Source organism: Malaclemys terrapin, chromosome 7 (assembly GCF_027887155.1).
Source record: "Malaclemys terrapin pileata isolate rMalTer1 chromosome 7, rMalTer1.hap1, whole genome shotgun sequence".
In the NCBI taxonomy this organism is placed as follows: domain Eukaryota; kingdom Metazoa; phylum Chordata; order Testudines; family Emydidae; genus Malaclemys; species Malaclemys terrapin.
Genome location: NC_071511.1, coordinates 51,177,826 through 51,196,970, shown reverse-complemented (window position 1 = coordinate 51,196,970; position 19,145 = coordinate 51,177,826). Strand labels below are relative to the sequence as shown.

General features: G+C 53.3%; 1 protein-coding gene across 1 annotated transcript in view; it reads right to left on the bottom strand.

Annotated features, from left to right (window-relative positions):
• Positions 1-19,145, bottom strand: part of CAMKV (CaM kinase like vesicle associated) — a 51,982-nt gene that overhangs the window by 30,205 nt on the left and 2,632 nt on the right. Inside the window, exon 2 of the mRNA XM_054035780.1 lies at positions 5,094-5,202. Within this exon, the coding sequence (XP_053891755.1) occupies positions 5,094-5,188 (95 nt within the window). The 5' untranslated portion in view covers positions 5,189-5,202. The remainder of the gene's footprint in view (positions 1-5,093; positions 5,203-19,145) is intronic.

Below are 19,145 nucleotides of genomic sequence, written 5' to 3'. Positions count from 1 at the left end.
TCTCTGTCTTGCTGCTCCTGACCTATTGGCAGCAGGACTCCTCCTCTCTCCCATCTTCTCACAACAGGGTTTAAAAAGGACTCAGCCAGCACTTAGTTGGAATGAGCTGATCCTAATTACCTCAGGTAACTCCCTCTCAGCTGATCCTAATTGATTCTCTGGTAGCCCCTTCTCAGCTGAATCTGATTGACCTGTAGTTACCCCTCCTCAGTTGATAGGAAGAAGGGCCTTTTAATCCTCCAAGACTGTTTTCTACCCACCCCCCTTGCAGCTGTCTGTCCTGAGTTTATCACAGTACTCAAAAACCCAGAATGCTGCATACTCTTTTTGTTGCAAACTCTTCCAGTCTAATGTTTCAGCCACATTGGGTTGTACAGGAACAAAGGACTGGAAAAATGTATATATACATACATACAGAGAGCATAAACAGGTGGGAGTAGACAACTCCCACCTGTTTATGCTCTGTGTGTGTGTGTGTATATATATATATATATATATATATATATATATATATATATATATATATATATATATATATATATATATATATATATATATATATATATATAAAAAAATATCTATCCTCAATATTTCAATATTTATTCCACGCTATATGCATCCGAAGAAGTGGGCTGTAGTCCACGAAAGCTTATGCTCTAATAAATTTGTTAGTCTCTAAGGTGCCACAAGTACTCCTGTTCTTTTTGCGGATACAGACTAACACGGCTGCTACTCTGAAACCCGTAAAGTTAGTTTCCATCCTGATTTTACACAGATGATTTTTACCTTTTTCTTTAATTAAAAGCCTTCTTTTTAAGAACCTGATTGATTTTTCCTTGTTTTTTGATCCAAGGGGGTTGGATCTTGATCCACCAGGAGTTGGTGGGAGAAAGGAGGGGGGATGGTTAATTTCTCCTTGTTTTAAGATCCAAGGGTTTTGGATCTGTATTCACCAGGGAATTGGTGAAGAGTCTCTCCAAGCTACCCAGGGAAGGGAATTAGCACTTTGGGAGTGGTGGCAGCAGACCAGATCTAAGCTGGTAGTTAAGCTTAAAGGTTTCATGCAGGCCCCCACATTTGTACCCTAAAGTTCAGAGTGGGGAAGTAGCCTTGACAGCAACAAAAGTCAAACAGACGATTGTGGCAGATCTGAAGTCAGCAAGCTATTACTCTGTTATTCTGGACTGCACACCTAACAAATGACTTTAATGGTGCATTTTGTAACAACAGAACCTAGTGAAAGTGTCCCTGCAATGGTGACTGTCAGAGAGCATTTTCTAGAATTTATTGACACTGATGATACTACAGGAACTGGTATAACAAATGTGCTTCTTAAAAAGCTGGAAGATATGGGAATTGTGATAGCGGACATGAGAGGTCAGGGCTACGATAATGGTCCAACATGAGAGGAAAGAACAGAGGAGTGCAGACACGGATCCGAGAGTTAAACCCTCGAGCTTTTTTTATCCCATGCAGTTCTCATTCATTGAACTTGGTGGTCAGTGATGCAGCATCAGCTTCTTGTGAGGCTGCTGAATTTTTTAATGTAATTTCAAAGCATCTATGTATTTTTCTCTGCATCAACTCATCGATGGCAAATTTTGAAGCAACATCTGAGAACATCCTCTCTGACTCTGAAACCACTGAGTACCACACGATGGGAAAGTCAAGTGGAGGCGATAAAGCCTATCAAACACCAAATTGGGAAGATGATGCCATAGTTGCCATTATGGAGGATAATGCTATGATAGGAACTGTTCGTGGGAGAACAGTGGCAGAGGGAAATGGAATCATCAGAAACATACATAACTTCAAATTTCTGTGTGACTTAGTGTTGTGGCATGACATACTGTTTGAAATAAATGTTGTAAGCAAGAGACTCCAAGGTGTTGACCTTGATATATCTGGAGCAATGGAACAACTGGACAAAGCAAAGTCATACCTACAGTCTTACCGGTCAGATGAGGGATTTCAAAACGTTCTGAAGAGTGCACAGAAGTTGGCAGAGGAACTTCACACTGAAGCTATTTTCCCACCCATTCAAGAGTCACCAAAGAAGACATTTTGATTATGAGGCACAGGATAATCCTATAAGAGACTCCAAACAACAATTCAAAAGTTGAATTCTTTAACCAGTTGCTAGATTGTGCAATACAGTCAGTTGAAGAATCTTTCATGCAGCTCAAGGAACACAGCAGTATATTTGGGATGTTGTATGATATTCCAAAACTCCTCACAATATGTGAAGAAGACCTACACGAGCAATGCAGGGCACTAGAGAGAGTGTTGACACATGATGACATGCACGGTATTGATGCAAGTGATTTAGGTGATTAACTGAAAGTTCTTTCAAAATACATTTCAGCAGGATCAACTCCAAAGGCTGTTCTGGAATATATGTGCACAAATAAGATGACCACCCTCTTTCCAAATGCTTTTGTTGCACTGCGTATACTTCTAACACTTCCTGTAACAGTTGCCAGTGGCGAACGCAGCTTCTCCAAGCTGAAGTTAATAAAAAACACATCTACGCTCCACAATGACACGGGAGAGGCTGGTTGGCCTTGCAACCATCTCAATAGAGCATAAGCTGGCCCAGACCGTGGACCTTCAGGAGGCAGTTCAAATCTTTGCAACCAAGAAGGCACGGAAAGCACCACTTTGATTATTCAAACAGATAAAAATGCCAGTGTTTACTATGCAGACAAGAAAAATTAACTTTCAAATGCCTGAACAGCAAATGTAAGTGTTACTTAAAATTTTTGAACATGCCATTTTAAGTTGTTAGTTCTTCTTTATTGGGGTAGGTAGCAGAGCAGTACTATGAGAGGAGTAGAACAGGAAGAAGGCAGAATTGAGACCTTTCGGAGTTTCGGCCCAAGCCAGGGGGTGTCATTTGAGCTCCCCACCTCAGGTGCCAAAATGTTGTGGGCTGGCCCTGGGGCAGGAACTGGGCTGGACAGGGCAGGGGGTAGGACCAAATGCAGTTGCAGGCAGGGAAGGTGCTGAGCAACCACGAGCACTGGCTGCAGCGGGGTCAAGCAGTTGCTAGCTCCACCCAACCACCAGTCGGGAAAGGCCGTTAACTGGTCAGCCCTTGCTAGGGTCTGCTGTGTCCAATGTCTTGACTGACTCTGCTGCAGCTGGCTCCCTGTCAGATGTGTCCATGCCATGCAGCTGAATCTTGGAAAGGTTCCATTTCTGTCAGCCTCTGCTCAGCCAGCATCACACGGAGCTTTGGGGGGCCCCCACGCTCCCATCCTCATGAGATGGAGTGCCAGCCGTGCCCTGTGGCACCTGCTCCAGGGCTCCCTGCCAAACAGCAGGTGCAGCCATTATTGCAAACACCAGCCGGTTAGACTGAAATAAGCCCTTGTGTGTGATAATTGTGAGTTTCTTCTCGGCACTGCCTCCAGCCTCCATTTGTAGGCAGGCTTGAATGAGGTCAGTCCTGAAGAAATGCTTCTCATTGGCTAACGAGGCCAAGACTGCCTCTATTCGAGGCCAAGGACACTGATCTGCATGTAGTGATGGTGAAGGATAATCTTGAAATCACACTGGTTCTAGACACCCCATTCATTTCACTGCTGGCTCTCTCGGGGGCTCCTTGGCTGGAACTCCAGCGCCCTCAAAGAGTGGAAATTCTGCCTCTCCCTTTGGCCATGTTGCCAAAGATGTTGGGTGAGCTTTGCACAATTTCCAAATCACTCGCTCTCTTCCAGCATCGTCATTTGTTTCCCGATGCCATCAGCTTCCTTGTCCCAAAGTTCCACTCGTTTGCGTATCAGTCCGGAGCTCCGCAGTTCTTTAACGCTGCAGGGGTGTGTGTATTGCCATGGCAGGCCAGCTGAATCTCTCAAACAATGCAGGACCCTCACACTTCACAACATAGAGATTTAGCAGCTGCTGGTTACAGTTAGATGTTACCTTCCCTGTAATAATGCCCAGGGGAGAGAGGGTTTCTCCTTATATTTTCTAGTAACACAGAGACCTTGTGCTCTCTGATAACCACCCTGTGAAATCCCAGTCACAGCAGAGCCTCGATCCAGCTCCATTTTATATCTTACCCTTCCCATTGGAAAGAAATCCAAATAACCCTTCATTTATTGTCTTCTAAATGTAAGTAACTGTACAGATGCTGCAGTGGTTGTCATATTGTGAGTTGGGACCCCAAAGTGGGTCCTGACCCCATTTAATGGGGTCACCAGAGCCAGCATTAGATTTACTGCAGCCTGGGACTGAAGCCTAACTCCAAGGGCTTCAGCCTGGGGCGGCAGGGCTGGGGCTTTGACTCCCCATGCTGGGGTGGCGGGGCTCAGGCCCCACTCCATCCAGAGTGATGGGGCTTGGACTCTGGCCCCCATCCAGGGTCATGCAGTAATTTTTGTTGTCAGAAGGGGATTGTGGTGCAATGAAGGTTAATACAGCATTCTCCAGACTCCCTGTTGTCATCTGCAATGCTGAACTCCTTGGGGATGGCCCTTAAAGCAGCGGTTCCCAAACTGCGGTTTGTGAACCCCGGGGGGGATCGTGAAATGTTACAAGGGGTTCTTGGGAAAAAATTCCCTAATGGCAGACAGCTGTCCCTAGGGAGCATGAGGCCAGCAGCCCAGAGCCCCTGGACTTCAAGAGCTAAGCAAATCAAAGCAAGCATATCTGTTACACTGAGGAGATTTAAACTTCAAGACTCCTTATAAGAAATAGAAGGTGGATTTTTTTTTTTTTTTTTTTGCTGTTTAAAATTAAATAGGCAGCTAGTATTGTTTTTAAAATTATTATGAAGAACAAGTTTAAGCTTTGTTGTAACGTGCGTTCTTTGCCTGGACTTTCTCTATGGGGTTAGTAGGGGCTGGTAAGCTGCACAGCCGGTCCTACATTTTAGCCCCCTTTACACTTAGTAAATCCGCTACCTCTGTCTCCCCAGTGATACTGTTATAGATGATCTACTATTCCAGTCTCTCAATCTAGGTGAGCCATAAAGGAATACCACCCACTTCCCACACATTGCAGAAAGGATGGGAGAGTGTAAATGACAGAGAGAGCACAGCAGGAGGTGCGGGGGAGACGGCGGGTAGCATCCGGTCCAGACTCACGTTTTGATGACCTGTCCCAGGTCATATCTGTCAGTCACCTCAGATGGCTGGTTGTAATCTTTCTTGTCTCCCAGGGTGACGCAGCCAAACGGCATTGCCGGGTCCGGTGCTGGAAGGCAAAGAGGCAGAGTTAGATTTCCTGTATTTTGAGGGAGTTTTGTGTGAACCTGCCACTTGGCCCTGTTGCTTTACTCCTTGCCTTCCTGATTCTAGACATACTGAGGGACACACATGGCTGCAAGGATGGAGTCTCAGGTTTAAGTAGCATTCATGCCATCGCTAAGGATTTACTCCCTTTGCATTAGCCGCCTTATTTCATTGACATTTCCCTTTCTGAAGCTCAGCGTCAAGGTCACTTTTTGGTGTCTTCCTCACCCCTTAGGGTGTCAAATCTAATTCTGTTGTGTGGTCACTGTAACTTAGTGGCTCTGCTACTGTCACTTCTTGAATTAACTCCTCTGTGTTAGCGAAATCAGCCACTCTCTGTGTGCTTTAGCTAGTCCACGAAGTGACTACTTAACATGTTGAGAAATGGTTTTCCTAATCTTGGTTCCATTTCCCCAGTTGCTAAGTGGGTAGCTGAGATCCTCTTTGTTCCCATTTTGTCAGACTTTGCTGCCTTGTTGATCTCTCTCAGCACTGTGCACTCCATTTCCTCTTCTTGGTGCTAGCATCATTACAATTAAGGCTCAGACTAAACTTACTGCGTAACAATTGATTTTTTTGAATTCTCAAAAATCCATATCCAAACTCTGATTGCCTAGAAATGTGCTGTGCCTCAGCAGTGCTCGTGGCAGGTGGTCCAAATCCAGGCTAAAGTTGAGCCCGGGGTTTCTAAGACACACCTGAAATTATCACATTACAGCAAAGTGTTTACGGTTTTTATAACATTTTTTGCACCCACCTGGGGCTCAAACTATTGCCCTGATCCTGCCTCCTATTGATCACAGCTGGCGTCTGGCACCTCCTGCCCCTTGGGAAAGCAACATTTCCAATGTGCTGTGGGGTGAGAGTTAGATTCCCCCAGGCAGCTCACGCCTGCGGAACAAGCCAAGGAGAGTGGTTGGAGTGCGGACAGGAGGACTGCTGGTCAGCAGGGGGCAAAGGACACAGCTGCCTTAGAGTCACAGAGTAGCTCATGGCAACAGCCATGCTCAGCCCCTACATGTTGGCAGGAAGTTCAAGTCCTGCCCTCTGCAGATTTCTGAGCTTGTCAGTTGTGCCAGTTCCATCTGTGTGTGCATGGGGGCCGGGGGGTGTCACAGGGCTTCTTTCGCTCAGGAGCAAAGCTTTTTCATTAAGGACTGATCTTTCCCAGTGCTCTAAAATCCACACACAGTCAGATTGTTCTGAAAGCAGCCTCCTCAGGGCCGGAGGTGGAGCAAGTGCTGCCAAGTGAGGGCTGGCCTGGCGCCGGTTTTGAGGCTGGCTGCATTCAGCGATCCGGAAGGGCGCTGTACACTGCCACTCCCCGTGAGTGGGCATTAATGCAGCTTTGGGGCAGTGGCTGTAGTTCCATTCTCAGCCCTGGGATTCGTGTCCCAGGCAGATCCAGCAACATGAGCCTCTGCTCTCTGAATGTTGGTCACGCAAGCTTCTATGGTACCCTTTAAGCACAGTGCTGCTCCCCCACACTCCGACCTCTCAGCTTCCCACCCATACCACACCCCTGAAGTACCCCCGGTCCCATGCTCTCTGGCTTCGCTGCCTTCTGCAGCCCTCACCCTCCACCCCCCAGCTGCCCTGGATTAGACTTTTGGCCTCCAGAGCATGCCAGGCCCCACTACCAGTGCTGTCAGGGGGCCCCAGCCAGGGCCGGCTCCAGGCACCAGCCCACCAAGCTAGTGCTTGGGGCGGCACCTGGAGGGGGGCGGCGCGGCGCTCCGGCCCCCGGGGAGAGCGGGGCCACGGCCGGGCTCGCTGCCCTCCCCCCGGCGCTCTGGCCGCCCTCCCCCCCCCCTGCAGGGGCAGGGGGGCAGCCGGCAGCTTTTTTGCCTGGGGCGGCAAAAAAGCCAGAGCCGGCCCTGGCCCCAGCCCAGTGGATTCAGCACCCCCTAATGCCGTTTTTTGGTCCTGCCTGGCCTCCCATCACTGATCCTGCCTGGCACTACACAGACAGGGCCTGCAGGAATCCCACTGAAGCAACTGGCAGCATTTGTGCCACCTCCATCTGAGGCGCAGAGGGGGATGCGTCACCCACACAGACCCCCAGGGGGCCGATGCACCCCAGGCTCTATTCTAAGGCCTATGGTGACTGCAGCCCCTCTGGGATTACAGCTGAAGGAGCAGCTGGCCGTGTGTCTTTGTTCACCGTGCGCCAACTGCCCCACATAGGAGTCTGCGTAGGTAACTCAGCATACAGCGGGCACCCTCCCACAATGCTGTTCCCTGAGTGCCCTGGGGAGAATGTGGGATTAAAACCAGCAACACCCTGGCTAACGAGGGACAGACGAGGCGGGAAGGCCCAGAAGGGGCAAGACTGAAACTTATCCAAATCAGTTCTTCTCCCCAGGAGCTCCACAGCCTCTGGATCTCCAGGCCACTCCCTCTGGTCCCTAGAGTGAAACCACAGCACAGTGCCCTACTGCTGGGCTGTGCCGTTGTGCCCCATAGCAGGGCCCTACAGCAGGGCCGTGTCACTGTGCCCCACGGCAGGGCAGGGCTGGGTTGTGTCGTAGAGGGCCCAGGAGCTGCTGCTGGGCTGGGATCAGAGCTGCAAGGGGATTGGGACGCAGGCACTGGCTACAGCTCTCGCTGTGTCACATGCTGTCATGAATATAGAGGGAAGGGTAGCAACCTTTATGTATGCAGTAGCATAAAATACCTCCTTGGCCGCTGTACTGGATTGCCTTACCTGTAAGGGGTTAAGGAGTTCAAATAACCTAGTTGGCACCTGACCAGAAGGACCAATGAGGAAAGAAGATATCTTTCCCCCCCAGATTTGAAAGTGTGTTGTTGTTCTCTCTCCAGAGAGAGAAGCCAAGCAGGTACAACATCTCCTGAAAATATACCTGGAATAATCCATCTAAAAACCACAGAAACTGAGTAGGGCAAGGAAATGCTTTAGGTTATCTTTTGTTTTGGCTTGTATGTATTTTCCTATGCTACAGGGGTAGTTTTAATCCTTTTTTTGTAACTGTGAAGCTGAGCCCAGAGGGGAATCTTCTCGGTTTTAATCTTTTTATTACCCTGTAAAGTTACCTTCCATCCTGATTTTGCAGGTGTGGTTCTTTTATTTATCTATTTATAAAGCAAAGTTATTCTTTTAAGGACCTGATTGATTTCAGGGTCCTGAAGACAAAGGGTCTGGTCTGTGCTCACATTGCTAAGGCAATTGGTTGGTATATTATTCTCAAGCTTCCCCAGGAAATGGGGTGAAGGTGGGGGTATATTTAGAGGGAATAGGAATTCCAAGTGACTCTTCCATGAATATTTTGTGTAAATCACTTGGTGGTGGCAGCAATACCAGTCCAAGGACAAGGAAAGGGGTTTGTGCCTTGGAAAAGTTTTAATCTAAGCTGTTAAGATATCAGCTTGGGGGGGGGTGTCTTTCATGTGGGTCCTCACATCTGTACCCCAGAGTTCTGAGTCGGGGGGGACCCTTACATATGCACATTGCAGGAGTGACCAGAGCCCTGCCAGGATCCAGACCCCCACGGTGCCAGGTGCTGCACAGACACCAGGAGACCCAGCCCGGCCAGGAGCGGGCTACAGTCCAGAGGGACTCTGAAATCCAGGCCATGGTTTCCCTCTGACTGTCCAGCTCCAGCAACTAGTCATTTAAAACATGGATAATATAAACTGGACCTGGATTCATGAGCCCCTGGATTGGGCACAGGGGGGCAGCCCCAGGGGGGAAGGACAGGCCTAGATTCCCGAGCCCCTGGAATGGGCACTGGGTACTGTACGGTGAGCACTGGCTCAAGGATGGGCAGAGTGGCCTGCACTGGGTGAGGCGGCAGTTCCATTAGCTGTTCCCAGGCTGTGTCGGGACCCCGGAGCTGGCACATTGGACGGGGACTGCACTCCAGGGAAGTGACCAACAGTGCAGTACAGACGCAATGAGATTTCAGGCATCATGGGTCTCTGGAGGTGCTGGGGGAGGGGGAGGGCAGGGACAGCCCTGCAGCCTGACTGGTCCTAAGGCTCCTGGCGCAGTGATTCCCAGCCCAGAGCCCTGGATGCATTGGTGGCAGGGGGCCCTTGTCCTGTGGCCCTGAGGCACAAGCTGGGGGTTGATGCAGTTACTGCTGGGCTGCAGCTGCCCCAGGGCTGCCTCCAGCCATGGTCAACCTGATCCCCTCCCCCCAGTCTATCATCTACCTCACACCACCGGAGCGAGGAGGGGGATGGGGTCCCAGGCTTGGGCTGCCTCCTGCTTCTATTGAAACCAACAGCAAAGCCCAGCAGATCAGCAAGGGGACTGGACTGAGCCTCTCTGTACAAGAACCACTTTGCCTGCTGCAGAAATGCAGCCACTGCTGGGGCGGGACATACCACTGTCAGCAGCCACACAGCACAGCAGCTCAGGCCAGGAAGGGCAGGGGAGCCCATATCCAATGGGCAGGGGGAATTCAGGATTCACGCCATCACCCAGATTGAATGTGGCCTGTACACCACAGTTTTGGAAAACAGCAACCCCCTGCTGCTCAGCAACAGGGTCAGCCCCACCTGAGGGGAGAGCGCCACCCACCAGAGCCCCCTACCCCCTCCCTGCAGCACTGCTCCCCCCCAATGTGGTGCAACGGGATCAGTGCCAACACGAGCCCCCCAGTTCTCTGCTGCCCCTCAACACACTGTGGTTCCACCCTGCTCCCCGCACCGCAAGAGGGCTGCCACCCGACACCTACATGCAGAGCCGTTGCAACGGCCCACAGTGCAGCAGGATCATATGCCCAGGGTTAGGTGGGCATTTTGCCCTGCCCCAGTTGCTGGGATGGGCGGCGTGCCCGAGCCCAGCCCTGCTGATGGCTCTGCCCAGTACGAGCCCCAGGGGCAGCATGCCTAAGCCCTGCCCTGTGGACGGCCATGCCCAGTATGAACCCCGGGGCAACGTGCTCAATCCCTCCCCTGGTCTTGGAATGGCCATGCCCAATGTGAGCCCCAGGGGCAGCGTGCCCAAACCCTGCCCTGGGGATGGCCATGCGGCACCGCAGAGGGCTGCATGCACAACGTCCAGAGGCAGCGCCCACCCCACACCCTGCACAATCTGAGTGCCCCTGGGGACAGGGACTCTCACTGGGAAAAGCTCCTAATCAAGGGGGTAGGGTCCCTTGTGCTCTCGCTTCCCCCTCTCCTGCACACAGCAGGCCCAAGAACTGAGAGAAGCAGAGGGTCTGGGCTGGGGTCTCTACACCTATTAGGTGGAGGCATGGGGGGAGGGAGGGGAAGTGTACAGAGCTCGCTGCTCTGGGTACCAGGCGCTGAGCCTATTGCTATGGAAATGGGAGTTGTACAAGCAGGATAAAGGCAAGTCCGTGAGGAAGGGGCGAGGCCAGTCTGAAAACCCTGTTAACTGGGAGGGGGGGGGCAGGGTCTGAGATGCTCTGTTGGCAGGAGAGGGGCAGGAGGAGGGTCTAACACACTGCCTGAGTAGGGGGGGAGGACGGGGTGGTCTCTGGGCTGCAGGATTCATTACAGAGGCTGCTGGACACAGACAGATCCTGTGGTTCTCTCAAGGGCTCTGGTTCCCAGCCTGTGTTGCCCTGTGGCTACATGGCTAGGAGGCTCCCCACCGCCCAGCTGGGCTGCAGGGGGTAGAGGCACAGCTGCAGGCACTGCTGTGGCAGTCGACCCAGATCAGTACCCCCCACAAGGCCAAGCCAATGGTTGCCCCATTCTGTGGCAGGGCACCCGGGCTACCCGGTGCTGGGGCAAGGGAGTAGGGTGGCATGGTTAAAGGCCAGGCAGAGAGGTGCCGGTGTCAGGGCTCCAGGAGAGGCCCCAGGGCCTTTCCCTGCAGCAAGATGGGCTTGGTGGCAGAGAGCCCTGGTCATAATGCGCAAGATAGTCTCCAAGTCCATTGCGCCCCACCCTGCCCATGGAGGGCCCCAGGCACAGATCCCTGCTGCCTGGAAGCCTTACGCCCCTCAGCTGCCGCTGCCCAGAGTCCTGGGCTGAGTGAGGCAGTGTGAGCATCTCAGTGCCCAGGCGGGGCATCTGGGTGGCGCAGGGAGTGGCACCAAGGCACCAGAGGGCACTGCAAGACAGATTCCCACCAACTTCCTCTAGCTAGAGCCAGGTGCCACAGAGAATGAGGTGGGAGAGGGTGGGGCACTGGTCCCCATCTATGCCGAGAGCCAGGGGCTGACTCAGAGCACAAAGGGCCTGGCCAGCCAGCCTGCTGTAGAGGCAGTGCAGCTGGGTCTTACCCCTAGACGCTGTTGGGGGGGAGCAGCATTGTGGGTCACCAGAGCAAAGCCATGGGGGGGAAGCTAGCAAGACTGCAGGGGAGGGGGTTGGGCACATGCATGACTGGCCCAGGGAGCTGCGACTCCCCCCAGTGGTACAGGAGAGGGAAGGTGAGGGCTGCTGGATGGGGAGGGGTTGAAAAGGGAAGGCAGAGAGGAGGGCTTGCAGGGAGGCTCCAATTCCCCAGGCAGGGCTGTTTGCAGTATCCAGGCAGCGCCAGGCAGCCCCCTCTCCCACGGGGACAGGGCTTTGTGCCTGCACTCCGGCTCCTCGTGCTGAGGGAGAGCAGCAGCGAGAGGCCAGAACCCCCTACTCCCACTCAGAGGGCCAAGCTGGGCTGCAGCAGGCCCAGCAGGGATGGGGTTGGGCTTGCAGGGTCAGGGCTGGGCCAAGCCTCCTCACCCGTCCCAGCCCCAGCACAGATTTGGGGAAGTCAGGGGCGCCGGGAGCTTATCTGGGTTTGCAGGTGCCCACATCACCACCCCACAGGCAGCTGGCTGGGAGGGCATGTGCAGTGTCCCCCCTCAGCCCTCCGGGGGCACCCCAAAGGGCACTAGGGTAGCTAGCCTGGCTCACCCAGACTCACAGGGCATATCCCGCTCTGCTGGGGCTCCATGACTTGTGGGAATCCAACTGCGATTCCAGCTCCTGGAAGGATCCAGTGCAGGATCTAGCTAGGGCAGGATCCAAGCTCCCCAGTAAGGCTCCCACTCTCTGGGGCAGGTGGGGAATCCAGAAGAAGATCTGACCAATGTGGAGTGAGGAGGCTGGGACTGAATGGAAGGTGCAGCCACGTGAACCAGCCACAGGTTCCTCTCTGGGGTAGCTGAGTCCCTTCGGTTCCTCTCTGTTCCTGCTGTGATGAAGTGGGGGGGTTTCTTGGCTTTCAATGGTTTGCATGCAGAGGAGGTGGGACGCAGTTTCCCTGCATGTTACTGCTTTAACGAGGGGATGGGAGAGGGAGTTTGTTGTTACAGAGGACCGGCAACAGTACTTGGGACCCCAGCCAAAGGCTGGGAGAATGAATATCCCAGTGACCAGGAGGCCCGCTTGGGAGTCACAGCTGGTTCTGCCAGTGGGAGGACAATGGGCTGCTAAGAAAGGACCCCAGTGACCTGGCTGGAACCAGCTGGTCAGAGGGGTACAAAGGATGGCTGAGAGGAGGCCCAGGCAACCCTGTTTACCTGGATAGAAGACAGTGGACAGAGGCAAGGCTTGGGGGGAAGTGATATCAGATGCCCAGCTGGAAAGCACAGGGCTCGGGACTGGAGAGAGAGAGCGGGCAGAGCCCACCTGGATGCAGGACAGACCTAGATGTACTGTGCTGAGGGATGCTAGGCCTGATGGCCCCTAGGCCTGAGGGCCCAGAGAGTTTCCTGTGCTGGGTTCAGATGCTCAATAAACCCTCCTGTTTTACGCTGGCTGAGAGTTGCTCCAGTCTAGAGAACAGGGTTGCATTATTCCCTCTGGGCATTGAGGCCCCAGGGGTCGAGAGCAAGTGGACTCCCTGAGGGGGCCCACGGCAAAAAACAGGCATGCTGAGGGCTCAGAGAGATGCATTTCCAGGAGGCAGAGGAGCCTACGGCTTAACCCCCAAGAAACAGTGGTCCCCTGAGAAGGGCTGTCACACTGAAGGGGGTTCCTCCCAGGGACCACACGGGGCCAAGAGAGAGCATGAGTCCTGTGAATCCCTGACAGGCCACAGGGAGGAATGTGGTGCTGGGGGAGCAGGGGCCATGGCCTCACTCACTCCTGTCCTGGGAAGCAAAGGGGGCTCAAGGAGATCTTGCTGTTCCATCTCGGCACATCCCAAACCAAGGCACAGTTGGCAGGGTGTACACCAGGGAGCCCAGGCCTCAGATAACAGGGAAGCTGCTAGAAAGGAATGAAGGGCATCAGCAGAGCTCAGGGACGAGCCCAGGGCTGGGCCAGCAGGTGGCTGCAGGGCAGGAGTGAGGGGCACTGGCAGAACTGTGCAGGAGGAGCTTTCCTTTTCCTTTGCTTTGTCAGTGACTAAGAAGTACCAGATTTGCGCCCATTAAACAGTTTAAACTACCTCGGTGCCCCATTCTCAGCAGGTGCTGGGGGAGGAGGGGTACAGACAGCCTGCAATGGAAAAGCAGGGACACCAGGGGTTGACTGGTTGGGGGAGGGGCGCTGACAGCTTGTGGGCAGGAGGGGAAAGGACACATAGTGCCAGGCTGGCAGGGAGCTGCACCTCACAGACAGGCTCAGAAGCAGCAGGACAAGCCCCAGCGCAGCTGCAAGGCCTGGAATTCACATGCATCCTGCCCTGCCCTCCCCTGCTGGAGGGAGCTGCCATGGGGAAGGCTGTGCCCAGCACTGGGGGAAGCTGTGGTATGCAGGGAGCAGGAGGCACTTGCCCTGCACCCTGCCCAGGATGGGAGGCTGTGTCCCCTGGAAGCCTGCCGGCCTGGCACCTTGCAATCTGCCCAGACTGCCCAGCCCCTGCCTATACCCTCATCTGGCTCCCCCAGGAAGGGACAGTGGGTTTCACTGGCCGATGAATGGGGAGGGGAGGTTACACGTCATGCAGGAAGTGGGGCTGTTACAGAGTCTGGCTCTAGCTCAAGCCATAAAGACTCAGGTGTTCAGCCCTCAAATTCCCTGGTGTTGGCCATGTTGGCAGCCAATGCGCCAGCAAAAGCTGGACCCAGGATGGGCCCCCTCAGCCTGGGCCAATTGCTTTTCTCTTCCCCCCCACCCCCCCACATTCTTCTCAGCCTGCCCCAAGCCCTCTCAGGATCTTCCTGCTCCGTAAGTACAAGCCAGCCCATCTGGCTTCTGCCTGCTACATTCAGCATCCCATGGACCCCTCTCATCCTTTCTGGGGAATCAGGGCCTGCCTGGCATTCACCTGTCCACCCTCAGGAACGAAGAGAAGAGCAAGGTGGCAGAGCCCTGAGCTGCCTGCGTGTGGAAGGCATTGGAGCCCTGTGCTGGGGGGGGGGGGGGAACGGACGGGTGGGGGAGAAGATTCTTTTCTCCCTGCCACATTCCATGGGGGTTATGTGGATGTGCCTCATTAACACCCCTGGAGAGCAGGGATGGCATTAGGCACGGAGGTGGGGCCCCAGGGGCTTGGGCACATGGCAGGGTGTGTGCGAGATGCAGTGTGTTGGAATGGCACCGGAGGGAGCCGTGCATGGAGCACTCGCTCGCATTGCCTGGTGCTCGCAGGCCCGTAATGAAATGCTTTGCTACTTTATGGGTCTAATAAGGAGTAGGGAAGCCAGAATTAGTGACTCACCCTCGTGCCCTGGCAGGGGAGCGCAACACCAGTCCACTTTCCAGGCACTCTGGTGGGCTGAGCCGGCACACAGAGCATGCCTTCTCTGGTTAGTCACAGGGGCAGCACCAGCAGCGGCCCAGATTCGGCAACCATCTGCTTGCCAGGGCCCAAGCTGCAGGAGCCAGGCAGTGGCGGAACTGGGGCAGCGACCTTCCAGGGCAACACCAAGGGAGCCCCACCCAGGCATGGGAGGACGCAGGCCATGAGCCAGAAGAGAACAGGTGTGCGTGGGAGTATCTGGACTGGACAAGAGCAGGACAGGGCAGAACTGAGCTGGGCCAAGGTGCTGAAAGACACAAGTCTAGTGAGAGGGGGACAGCAGCGGGAGCAAGACAATGCAGCCTGGTAATCCTCATCTGGCTTTGGGACTTCTCTGGCCTCCATCACTCTAGTAGGTGGGCACCTCACCGTCTGTCTCATCTGTATCGCCACAGCCCCCTGGCAGGGGGGGTTGTCCCCATGGGAGAGAGACGACACAACTGGCCCAAGCTCACACAGAGTCTGCAGTGGACACAGGAACTAAACCCAGGTCTTAAGTCCCAGTGAGCACCCTAACCACTGGGCTATCCTTCCCCATGAGTGCAAGGCCCCACCATTCCTCTGGAGCCCATGTGGGTCCAGCAGGGGCTACTCAGAGCTGGGGCTAGATGCTAGAACCAGCCCAGGAGTTGAGATGGAACCCAGAATCAGCTGAGGTGGCATAGCGAAGAGACAAGGACGAACAACACCCAAGGGGGGCCAGGGAATGAAAGGAACTTTTTCCAGAGAGATAACATGACTCTAGGAGCTGGGGCTATAAGGAAAACAAATAACATGGGACATACAATAAAATTCACAAGAACTGGTGACTGAAATATTTTTGACTCCTGAGTAATCTGACCTCCTTTTAAAACTGTCATTGACAACAAAAATGAAGGAGGGGGGGGAAAAAAATCACTGGGAAATCTGAACCTAGTTTTCAGGGCCCTGTGCATCCCCAGACCACAGAATTTGCTCTGGAAGCCACTCTTTGCAACCATAGGCGCTGACTTCACCTCTGCCCCATGGGTGCTCAACCCCACCCCCGGCCCTGCCCCTACCCCACCTCTTTACTGCCTCCTCCCCCAAGTGTGCCGAGTCCCCACTCCTCCCCCTCCCTCCCAGAAAGTCCTAAGCACTGCCGAACAGCTGTTAGGTGGCAGGCAGGCAGTGATGGGAGGGGGAAGAGCAGGGATGTGGCACGCTGGGGGAAGGAGGAGGTGGTGGGTGCAGAGCACCTGCTAATTTTTCCCTGTGGGTGCTCCAGTCCCACAGCACCCACAGAGTCAGCACCTAGGTTTGCAACTGAATCATGTTCCAGAATTGATTCATTTTGCTTTAAAAAAAATCCTTATAGTCACAAAGAAAACCCTTAAAACACGACCCAGCCTTATGGTGTCTGCCAGAGTTTGCAGAGAGCCCCAAGCGATAGCTGTTTGCATATGCCCCTTTGGCTCACCAGATATTAACTCTGAAACATAATGTCTACTAGTTCACACGTTCAGCAGAAACGGCCAACTAACGTGCTTATCCCAAAATCTCAAATTCCCCTCCACCTTCACACCACCACTGTTCTCCGCATGCACACACCCTAACAATTTTGTCGCTGCAGGTGAATATTGTCAACACAATCTGCACCATATTAAAAAGGTGGGGGACGTGTAAAATTCAAGAGAATAGTGAAAACAACATCTGTATCTGATGAAGTGGGTCCACGAAAGCTTATGCCCAAATAAAATTGTTAGTCTCTAAGGTGCCTCGTTGTTTTTGCTGATACAGGCTAACACGGCTACCACTCAGAGAATAGTGAGACACACCAGGGGTATTTCCTGGCTGTGTCGGTCATTGTACTACTTGAATTCAAAAGCAATAAAGCAAAGACCTCAAGTTTTTAATATTACTTAAGTGGATGCTGCATTTCCAGTCTGCTCCACCAGGGGGCAGTCTCATGCACATTAGGTTGGGCTTGCACAGCCACAAATCAGGTGGCATTCCCATGCACTTGGATATGGAGGGAATTGGCACAGAGTCACTGCCCCACCAATGGCAGCTTTAGGGACAGGGGGGAGGAAGAGAGGCAGAAGCCAGGCGAAGAGTGAATGTAGAGCCAGGCCCTCGCACAGCAAAGGAGAACATCGCCAGCTAGGTCTGACTGTCTCAGCCAGGCAGAACGGGCACTAGCCAGGAAAGAACCTGGCAGCTGTTTGAGGAGAATGGAACCAGGAACAATAGGCAGCACTTGGCATTCTAAAGGAAGAGGCTGTGCCAAGGAAACGCGACAGCTTTTGGGTTTCTATAATCACGGGCTCAGGGGAGCCAGGGCAGGGTAACTCGGATATTACAGCAGCATTCCACAGCATCCAGTAACACCTCACATGGCTTGGCTGGGCCTGATTCTGCACATCCTGAGCACCCCCTAAAAGGGGTCACATGCTCTCCACTCCCATTGACTTCAGTGAGCACGACCAGGCCCCATGGATGTGGGTTGCTGCCCCAGGCCATCCATGTGCCTAGCTGGGGAAAAGGGGCTGTGTGGGGTTGGGCGCAGGTCCAGTTTTGCTAACATCCTTGTTAAGGCTCTGTAGGAAGCTCACTGTGTGAACACACAGATAAGACCACACAGGGCAGTGTCACGGAGAGCAGGGGAGGCAGAGCTAATTCAAAGGAGCCAGGGGATTCACCGTGGGGCAGCTGCAGCCAACACCGCAGGAGCATAATTCTGGTCACAGGCACTGAGTGGCAGAGATCTGCACCCTGGTGATGCCAGCAGAGTCCTGGGGGTGGCAAGGGGAGCAGGCAAGTTAGGAGTTTGTTGATGTTCTTCGGTCTGTTACAGCAGACCCCCAACCAGACTGGGGAAGGGATGCTATGCACACACACACACACAAAGCCCCTGCCCCCAATTGCTTAGCATCTAATTTAAGACAAGACGCAACAGCATAAGACAATAGCTGGGGAAGTGGGAGGCAGGGCGTGGATGGCATGAGGAGATGACGCAGCTTTCACAAGCCAAGGAGCCCAATTCAACATAAACATCCCTGCTGCTGTACTGCGGCTTTAAATTAGCTTCCCAGCCCTCACCTGTCCACAGCCCATACACATAGCCCCGGCCTGTTACGCTCTCACCCCCACCGGACTCGTTTTTCACCATCCAGCCTGCCATTACAGTCTGAGCCCAACCTTGGAGATTAATAAGCAGCCACCTCTGCCTAGAGCTTTCTGGAGCTCTGCTTCCATTTCCAACTAGGCAAGTGGCTGCCAGAGAATGGAGCAGCAAGCAGGGCAATTTTGCTCACTCAAGGGCACATGTATCCGGGAGGAGACAGCTCGCTCCGGGCGACACTTGGGCTACCTCTCCAGAAATAGTGGCTTCTCTTCTGACACTGTCAGACTAGAGAGGGACTGAACCCAGAGGGAAGAGCAACAGCCACTGATCAGGCCCCCGAGATGGACCTAAATAATGGGGCTGTGATATCAGTCCCCAAAACAGCCTAAAAGGGATGGTTCATGGGGGTTCAAGGAGTAAGATGGAGACCACAGGGGTGCTAAGTTGGGATTGAGTGGCACTGGCAGAGCTGGGATGGGATAGAAGCACAGGGCTGGCATAGCAGGGGGCTGCAGGTTGGGACTAAAGGGGCATTGGCAGAGCTCCATGCAGGGAACCCATCAGAGCTCTCCCAACCAAGTATCAAGCAGGGACCAACCCTACTTAGCTTGTGAGATCTGAGGAGAACAGAGCTCAAGTGAGATGGCTGCAGATCATAAAGAAACCCTACGAAAGAGCCTTTATTGAATCTAATAGCCTCAACATCAATCACGACAGCAGAAAAAAGGAAAGTCGGCTGCTGGGCTGTATTAAAAGAATGGGGAAGGGGGAGTGCTGTTTTATAAATCAGTGGTTTGTTCACACTTCAAACCCTGCACTCACATCCTGTCCTTGTAAAGGTGAACGTTGAGAACAGATCAGGATAAGGCAGTGGGGATAGGGGGGAGTCAGGGTGATAGAGGGGAGGGGACATTACATATAAAAGAGTTGGGGGTTGCTAGGGTCAGTGCATCTGGAACTGCAAATTATTCCGAGTGGACTTGGCTGAGGTTTGCAAGGATCCCGCAGGATCTAGTGGAAATGACATGGTTCCTCCCTAATCCATAACAGGAGAACAGGAGGGAGGCTCAGCTGATAACCTATGAAACTCACTGCCACATGACACTCATGAGTCACATGCTGGAAAAGGAGTTAAAGGGACAGAGACATTTGGGGAATCTGAGTAACACTGCGGTGCCTCCTAGGTGCATTAGGAGGCATTTTA